Here is a 10,000-nt window from a genome sequence, read left to right on the forward strand (position 1 = left end):
GTTATGCACATACGTGTACACTTTTAGTTGTTGCTCTAAGCTTTTCTTTTGTTTTTTTCGTCGCAGGAGGATTCTTTGTACGAATACCTATCTTCTGACGAACTGAATGTTCGTCACGAGGAACTCGTTTTCGAGGCGATATGCAAATGGATCCAGTTCCAACCGGAAGTCCGGAAGCCAGCGATGCCGCGCATGCTCACAGCGGTCCGGCTTGGTCATCTGTCAACCGAGTACTTGATGGAGAGAATCAAAATCCACGAGTATGTCTGCAACAACGAGGAAGCCAAGCAGATTGTGATAGAAGCCCTGAAACACGTGTGCAAGTTGAAGACAAACGATGGGCCGGTAGGTCTTTGTTGGTCATGTGAGTGTACTAATAGGCTTGCATCATTAAAAAGAAGAAGAAGAAAAAGCAACCAAAGAAACCGGTTTGATTTGTCACTTTGTCTCTCATTCCTCCCCCCCCCCGAAAGAAAGCCCGAAAAATGAAGCCAACGCCTGAAGCCGACCGTGTGATTGTGTGTGTGTGTGTGTGTGTGTGTGTGTGTGTGTGTGTGTGCGTGCGTGCGTGTATGCGTGCGTGCGTGCGTGCGTTTTTGTTGTTGTTTTGCACTCACACCCCCTTCCCCACCACCTCCTTTCTACCACTTTTCCCTCTATTCCTCCTCCCCCCCCCTCCCTGACCACCACCACTCCCCCCCCCCCCCCCCACACACACAACCTACTGCTATCTTACTACACAAACGTCCGTGTGTGCGAAGTCCTTGTGTGGTAACAAGTGCAGTGTGTGTGTGGGGAGGAGGGGGGGGGGCGTGCAGAATGTGTGTCTGTCTGTATCAGCGTGTACAGCGTAGGTATTAGATTCTATGAATCAAACCTCGTAGGCGTTCATTACAATTCGGTGAATAATTCTGCAGTGTGTTCTTACCAAAGACTACTTGTCACAAAGTTCTTATATAGATTAGTATGATTATGTTGCATAAATTGCATGGGTTTAATCAGCTGCTGTTGTGTCCACCGTATCTAATGTTCGTAACAAAAGGAAAATAAGCCCCATAATAAATTGTGATAATTCCAGTTGTAGGCTTAGCGTTCAGAGCATGCGCCATGGAGATAGTCAGTAACGTCTTAGACCTTGCTAGATCCGAAAGGGTCTCACTCTAATCATATTGTATAGTTTAACACATGCGCTGTGTTAAGACTATTGTGTTGCACGAAACTATTTCATGTCCATGTCAACAACACAACAGACCCATTTACAAAACGGAACTTGATCGCATTGCAGGGCCACAGCTTGATTCATTTCACGAAACCCCGTATGCCGTATGAAATCCTGTTTGTGATTGGTGGATGGAGTGGTGGATCGCCAACCAACATCGTCGAGACTTACGACGCGAGGGCTGACCAATGGCTGGTGTGCAGAGCGCCAGACTTGGGTTCGTTTAGTCTTGAAAGGCCTTTTTCAGTTCTAAAATCTTTATCGGAATGCTTTAAAATACGTTTTTTTTCGGTTTATTGTTTTGATCTGAAATATCTCTAGCGTCAGCATGCAGTGTTTCACTGTTTCGCTTTGATTTAGATCAGTCACGCACGCATAGATACATGCATGCATATGTGCGTGCGTGCGTGAGTGCTCTCTCTCTATATCTCTCTCCCTCACACACACACACACACACACACACACACACACACACACACACACACACACACACACACACACACACACACACACACACACACTCACACACACACACACACTCACACACACACACACACACACACACACTCACACACACACACACACACACACACACACACACACACACACACACACACACACACGAACGAACGAACGAACGAACGAACGAACGAAGACAAGGCACACAGGAAACAGACAGATGTATCAGGATGACGAAGCAGTGGTCATTCTCCCGGACAAATCCTTTGCAGAACCCCGGGCCTACCACGCCTGTGTGAGCGTAGGTCAGGTGATCTACGTGGTTGGGGGCTTCAACGGGGTGGAGTACTTCAACAGCTGCCGCAGGTTCTACCCCAAACACCTACGCTGGACGGAGGCACCACCCATGAACTCTAAGAGGTGGTGTGATCCGAATGGATGGATGTTTCCCTCGCCTTCATTTTCTGATGGTGAACTTGGCTGGGCGGTTGGCTTGGTTGGTTAACGGTTGAGTTGGAAGCAGAGTGGCAGAATTGTTAAGGACGGAGGCACCACCACCCTTGACCTCTTAAGAGGTGGTGGTGATCAGAGTGGATGGATGTCTCCCATCCCTCCAGTCATTTTCTGTTGGTGAACTTGGCTGGGCAGTTGGTTTAAAGAATCTTTAATTATTCAACAATACACATGATCACAATGCAATGAATGACAAAAGAGCATCAACAAGCTTAAAGCTTATACTGTGCTCACAACGTTGCACTTCAATTTTATCACGACGGCTGATGAACCATATTATGACTTGTATCAAATAACATTCATAAACAGTAAGTAATGAAATAATGAAATAAAACAAATAAACAAACAGTACAAATAGTAAAATAATGCTAATATCAATATTAACATGAGATTAAATTTATTATCACCAGAGTAATTGGCCTAATAGAAGAAAAACACGAAGAAGAAGAAGAAGAAAATTGAGAAGAATGGTGGGTAAGGTGGTGGGGGAGGGGGAACAGAGGGGAGAGGAGAAATTCTAACAGATCATTGGCCAATCCATTCAACTTTGAATATTTGGTCAGTCAAATAAATCTGGGCAGTTAGCTTGGTTGGTTGGTTGAGGTTTGAAGCAAGCAAGGTGGCAGAATGGTTAAGACGCTGATCTGACAAAACAAGAGTTCGTGAGGAGGCTATCGCCCTTTATCCCAATTTCGGAAAATTAAACTGAGCTTCCAGTCATTCGGGTGAGACGATAAACCGAGGTAACGCGTGCAGCATGCAAATGGCGCACTGAAACAGAACCCACGGCAACGAAAATTTTGTCCTCTGGTAAATTCCTGGAGATGAATTCCACTCTGATAGGTACACAAATATATATATATATATATATATATATGCATGCACCCAGGCCTGACTGGGTTATGCTGCTAGTCAGACATCTGCCAAGCAGGTCAGACATCTGCCAAGCAGATGTGGCGTAGCGTAAATGGATTTGTCCGAACGCAGTGACGGTCCCATGCGATTCTGAACTTGAAACTGTTCGGTTGGTTCATTGTATGACTGGCTGGTAGGCTGGCGGGTTGGGTTGGGTTGGGGGTTGAGGGGGTCGGCGCAATAGCCGGGTGGTTAAAGCGTTAGACTTTCAATCTGAGGGTCCTGGCTTCGAATGTCGGTGACGGCGCCTGGTGGGTAAAGGGGTGGAGATTTTTCCGATCTCCCAGGTCAACATTATGTGCAGACCTGCTTGTGCCTGAACTCCCTTCGTGTATACGCACGCGGAAGATCAATGTCAGCATGCACACCCCCGAAAACGTTGTATGGCTGCCTACATGGCGGGGTAAATAAAGGAAATCTGATTGAATGACACAGGAAACGAATGATGTGTGTCCCAGTGGCAGCCGTCAGTCGGCTCTTCCCAGGCAGGCAGCCTGTGGTGCAAATGACCTCGTCTTTGTACAGCGCTTAGAGCTTGGTCTCCGACCGAGGACAGGCGCTATAGAAATATCCATATCAATCAATCAATCAATTGACCATGAGGCTAGGTAGATAGGTGGTCCGATGGTTAGTTGGCTGGTTAGCGATCTTGTTGGTTGGTTATTTGGTTGATTGCTTGATTAACGGGCTTATTGAAGTTGGTTGTTTCGGTTCTAAGTATTTAAGTATGTGTGTGTGTGTGTGTGTGTGTGTGTGTGTGTGTGTGTACAACAAACTTAACAACAAACCACATGAATCTGCTCACTTTCTCGATATGTGTATTTTTTAAATTTTTTTTATTAAAGTCAACAGTTTAAGACGTCTAACCAGTTCTTGGATGTATTAAAACAGTTATAACAGAGTCAAGAGTATGAGACGCATCAAACTCAGATGGACACACACACACACACACACACACACACACACACACACACACACACACACACACACAATCATTATCATCATCATCATCATGATAACACATGCACGCACGCAACGAATACACCACACACACACACACACACACACACACACACACACACACACACACACACACATAGAGTCACCATCATCATCATCACAACACATAACACGCACACAACGAACGAACACACACACACACACACACACACACACACTCGCACACAGAGTCACCATCATCATCATCACAACACATACACGCACGCAACGAATACACCACACACACACACACACACACACACACACACACACACACACACACACACACACTCGCACACAGAGTCACAATCATCATCATCACAACACATAACACGCACACAACGAACACACACACACACACACACACACACACACACACAGTCACCATCATCATCATCACAACACATACACGCACACAACGAACACACACACAGAACCCCACTCCAGAAAATCCCCCCCCAACCCCCCTCACACCCCCTCCGCCACCACCACCCGACTGACTCTCTCCCCCCCCCCTCCCTGGCAGGTGCTACGTGAGCGCGGTGGGGCTGCACGGTAGAGTGTACGCCATGGGAGGCTTTGACGGCCACGTCAGGCTCAACAGCGTGGAACGCCTGGACCCTCGCACCAACCAATGGAGCCACATCATGCCCATGGTCCAACAGCGCAGCGACGCTAAGGCCTCCGTGCTGAACGGTGAGAGAGAGAGAGAGAACTCAGAACTCAGAACTCAGAAATGTTTTATTGTAGAAGGCCTTCTGACCCATTACAATGTTGTGCACACACACACACACACACCCTATCCCACACCCCCACACCCCCTCCCACATCTCCCCCCCCCACACACACACACATTTGCGCGCGCGCAGACTCGATTTTATAAAACCGGGCATGCAAACACATGAATCGAAAAATCAAAAAGGTAAATACCTTCCATCGTGAGCAAGTCCGCTTAAACATGTACGTTCGTTGTTTTAAATGTATAACATAACAGAACTCAGGTTGTGCCCGTTATCATAATAAAGCAGCGCGACGTTTATTAGAGTGATAAATAAAGCGACCTAGATCATGAAGGATTTTTGTGTCATGCATTATAAATTCTAAAGAGAGAGAGAGAGAGGACAAATTCTTTATGTCGAGGATAATAGATAAGCACTGGTGTACTTTTTTTTTTTTTTTACATCCAGTCCCCGCCCTGAATAGGGTTTACACTACACAATATTTAATAAAAAAAAAAAATGAAAGCATGGTGTTAGTAATGATATATAACAGAGGAAAAAATATACATAAAACAAAACAACACACACACACACACACACACACACACACACACACACACACACACACATGGCATACAGGCACTAGCATGGTGTTAGTAAAATGCATAGGAAAAAAAATGAACAAAATGAAAGAAACGAACACACACACAACACACACCGCACTACACACCAGAGTGGGGGATGGAGGGTGAGGAAGGTTCTCAGAGAGAGAGAGAGAGAGAGAGAGAGAGATGACAAAAAAAACGACTGAGGCATAACAATATGTAAACCTGATTATCAATAGACCAGTGGAGTGATGTCACAAGAGAGAGAGAGAGAGAATCATTTGTATTTGTATTTCTTTTCTTTTTATCACAAAAGAGTTCTCTGTGTGAAATTCGGGCTGCTCTCCCCAGGGAGAGCGCGTCGCTATACTACAGCGCCACCCATTTTAAAATTTTTATTTTTTTAATTTTTTTTTTTCCTGCGTGCAGTTTTATTTGTTTTTCCTATCGAAGTGGATTTTTCCACAGTATTTTGCCAGGAACAACCCTTTTTTTGCCGTGGGTTCTTTTACGTGCGCTAAGTGCATGCTGCACACGGGACCTCGGTTTATCGTCTCATCCGAATGACTAGCGTCCAGACCACCACTCAAGGTCTAGTGGAGGGGGAGAAAATATCGGCGGCTGAGCCGTGATTCGAACCAGCGTGCTCCGATTCTCTCGCTACCTAGGCGGACGCCGTACCTCAAGGCCATCACTCCACATTGAGGATGATGATGATGATGAAAGAACGACTGATGCACAACAACATGTAACCCAGATTATCAGTAGACCAGTGGAGTGATGTCACACACACACACACACACACACACACACACACACACACACACACACACAGAGAGAGAGAGAGAGAGACAGAGAGAGAGAGAGAGAGAGAGAAGAAATGATGAAAGAACATGATGAGGCACAACAATATGTAACCCTGATTATCAATAGACCAGAGGAGTGATATCACACACACACACACACACACACACACACACAGAGAGAGAGAGAGAGAGAGAGAGAGAGAGAGAGAGAGATGAGTTAAGTTTTGATCATGCAAGGTGAATTTACCGCATGATTGAGGAAGAATACAGCCTTTTCTTCCCCACATTAATTTCTACGTTCATTACTCCTGCTCCTACTTGATTGCTGCCTATATAGGGCTCAACTGAGCGCCACAGGCAGAACAGACAGGGATTCAGTCTGTTGTCAGTCAACTTTTTTTTTTTCTTTTTTTTTTTTTTTACACCTCCTTCACAACAGTTTCAGTTTCAGTAGCTCAAAGAGGCGTCACTGCGTTCGGACAAATCCATATCATACGCTACACCACATCTGCCAAGCAGATGCCTGACCAGCAGCGTAACCCAACGCGCTTAGTCAGGCCTTGAGAAAAAAGAAGAAAAAAAAGGGTGAATAAATAATAGATAAATACATTAAAAAAAATTACTACCACTACTAATAATATGTATAAGGCGCAAAAAACTTGATGAAGTCAACTATATGCGTACCTAAATAAATAAATAAATAATTTTTTTTTTTTTAATCCTTCACAACAGACAAGATCTACATCTGCGGAGGGTTCAACGGCCAGGAGTGTCTGAACACCGCCGAATACTACGACCCGACCGCCAACCAGTGGACTATGATCACCCCTATGCGCAACCGTCGAAGCGGGGTGGGCGTCGTCGCGTACCACGGCTGTATCTACGCCCTGGGCGGCTTCAACGGCATCACCCGCATGAACACGGCGGAACGTTATGACCCAAGCACCGAGACCTGGGCCACCCTGCCCGAAATGTACAGCCCCCGCAGCAACTTTGCCGCTGGGGTGAGGGACGTTGTGTTGTTGCGGGAAGAGGGATTTTGGGGGAGGCAGTAAAAGGCGGGATGGTGGTGGTGGTGGTGGTGGTGTGTGTGTGTTAGGGGGCGGGGGTGTGTGGAGCTGGGTTGGAGGTGGTGGGGGACAGAGAGGAGCTGAGGGGATGTAAGTTAGAGGAGTGGCTGAGAGAGAGAGAGAGAGAGAGAGATGGGGGCGGGGAGAGGGCGCTGGAGGGCGTGAAAAGTGACACAGAAAGAATGAGAGAGAGAGACAAGACAAGACAAGACAAGACAATGGTTTATTTGTTAGGCCTCCGGCCCATAACAAAGGAGTGGGCCGCTAACAAAAATATTACATAATGAATCAAATAGTGTGAATAATATATCAGTGCGCATGTGACTTGCAAGCTCTCTCTCTCTCTCATTATCTCTCTCTCTCTCTCTCTCTCTCTCTCTCTCTCTCCTCTCCCCTCCCTCAAACACTTGCATGCACGCATATACATACCCACATACACGCTCGCGCGCTAAACACACAGATCCACCGATCTGAATTAAGTGAAATGCTGACAAGCTAACAAAACTTACCAAAATTAATTACAAATTGCAAGAATCGGAAGAGAGAGAGAGAGAGAGAGAGTCGATTCCATTATTTCCAGATCTTTTTCTCATTTCCGTGTGTGACTGCAAGAGTCGTTGCCTAGCTTCTGACGGGGCATCGCTCCAAAGTCTCAATAACTGAAGTCAGCAGTAACTTCTTCATTGAGCACTAGACCACTCCCGTGTCCAGTCAAACCTAGAGGAGACACCAGAAATGGAACAGCAGGCCAACTGAGGGTTCCATCTTTCAAGAACTGCGCTTGTCGTAGTGTGCTGGACAACACAGACGGATATGGCGAATTCTGTATCTGTTCCTATATAAATTAGAAAGTGTTATTTGTATTTGTATTTCTTTTTATCACAGCAGATTTATCACAGCAGATTTCTGTGTGAAATTCGGGCTGCTCTCCCCAGGGAGAGCGCGTCGCTATAATACAGCGCCACTCTTTTTTTTGTTTTTGTTTTTTTTTCCTGCGTGCAGTTTCATTTGTTTTCCCTATCGAAGTGGATTTTTCTATAGAATTTTGCCAGGAACAACCCTCTTGTTGCCGTGGGTTCTTTTACGTGCGCTAAGTGCATGCTGCACACGGGACCTCGGTTTATCGTCTCATCCGAATGACTAGCGTCCAGACCACTACTCAAGGTCTAGTGGAGGGGGAGAAAATATCGGCGGCCGAGCCGTGATTCGAACCAGCGCGCTCAAATTTCCTAGGCTTTCTAGGTTTGCTTGTTTGTACGCTCTCTGTGGAAGGAATCAACGTCTCTTCACCATCTAAGGGGTATGGAAAACAAAGGGTATTGCATCCCCCCCCCCCCCCATGCACAAAAGAGCGTCCCATTCATGCCTTGCCGGTCCTGCAGTGACCTTGCGTATCAGTCTTACGAGTCGTCAGCCCTTGCACGGCTAAGGAACCGTGATCGAAGGGATGACATTAAAACCCCACACCCCATATACACAATTGCGAATGTTGAAACGCACCGCTCACACTTGTCGACGACCTTGTGTTTAAAAAAAAAAAATTAATTATAATTATTATTTATTTATTTATTTATGTACGCTTATCTATTATTTATTCACCTTTTTTTTCTCTCTCAAGGCCTGACTAAGCGCGTTGGGTTACGTTGCTGGTCAGGCATCTGCTTGGCAGATGTGGTGTAGCGTATATGGATTTGTCCGAACGCAGTGACGCCTCCTTGAGCTACTGAAACTGTTTGTTTGCTTGCTTCAACGCATAGTAAACCCCTCCACTTTCTGAGCAATCAAGCTGTTCCGTTTTGGGGGTCGTCTCAGCTTAAAAAATTTTTTAATTTTTTTTTTATAGGAAACTGTGGAGCACAGATCCAGTGTTTGGTTAAGGAAATCAAACCATCTCAAAGGTTGAAGTGGTGCAAGTGCTGAGATAGGTCATGACCATTGGCTCAGTTAGCTGAAATCTCAGTCTAAAAGGAAAATAGGAAAGCAAATGAAATTGTAGACAGAAAAAAAAGGGTGGCAGCTTCTATTATAGCGACACGCTCTCCCTGTGGAGAGCAGCTCGAATTTCAAACAGAAAAATCTGTTGTGATAAAAATGAGTAATACCAAGCAATACAATACAATACAATACAATACAATAATAAATAAACTTTTTGTTTCGTTAATCGTTTGTAAACACAGTGAGTCTCTGAAATAACCATGTTTCGGTTGTATGTATGTATGTAAAATTCTGTAGAAAAATCCACTTCGATAGGAAAAACAAACAAACAAAAAAAACAACAAAAAACTGCATGCAGGAGGAAAAAAAAAAGGGTGGCGATGTAGTAAAGCGACGCGCTCTCCCTGGGGAGGGCAGCCCGAATTTCACACAGAGTAATCTGATTTAAAAAAAACAAAAACAAATACTGACAAATGAAGAGCCAAGGCTTGTACAATTAAACCTCATTTTTCTGGAATCTCTCCTTTCCTCTCACCCCCCCCCCCCCCCCCCGCCCCCCAAACTGCGTCCCCCCCCCCCCACACACACACACAACATCCACACACCCATTCACAGAAAGTTGGTAGACGGCGGAGCGTTTGTATTGAAGTGAAGACGGGGTCGTTTTCCATGTGTGTCTGTTGGAGGTCAGGTAGTGGATGACCTCCTCTTCGCAATTGGCGGTTTCAACGGCGTCACCACCATCAGCCATGTGGAGTGC

At 45.6% G+C, this 10,000-nt stretch overlaps 1 protein-coding gene across 1 annotated transcript in view; it reads left to right on the forward strand.

Annotated features, from left to right (window-relative positions):
• The window catches only part of LOC143294215 (uncharacterized), a 19,010-nt gene that overhangs the window by 7,691 nt on the left and 1,319 nt on the right, over positions 1 to 10,000 (forward strand). Inside the window, exons 3-8 of the mRNA XM_076605645.1 lie at positions 67 to 345; positions 1,286 to 1,436; positions 1,951 to 2,098; positions 4,632 to 4,801; positions 6,968 to 7,239; positions 9,932 to 10,000. The exon at positions 9,932 to 10,000 is cut by the window's right edge and continues 23 nt beyond it. Coding sequence (XP_076461760.1) covers positions 67 to 345; positions 1,286 to 1,436; positions 1,951 to 2,098; positions 4,632 to 4,801; positions 6,968 to 7,239; positions 9,932 to 10,000 — 1,089 coding nt within the window. The remainder of the gene's footprint in view (positions 1 to 66; positions 346 to 1,285; positions 1,437 to 1,950; positions 2,099 to 4,631; positions 4,802 to 6,967; positions 7,240 to 9,931) is intronic.

This window comes from Babylonia areolata, chromosome 19 (assembly GCF_041734735.1).
Source record: "Babylonia areolata isolate BAREFJ2019XMU chromosome 19, ASM4173473v1, whole genome shotgun sequence".
In the NCBI taxonomy this organism is placed as follows: Eukaryota; Metazoa; Mollusca; class Gastropoda; order Neogastropoda; family Buccinidae; genus Babylonia; species Babylonia areolata.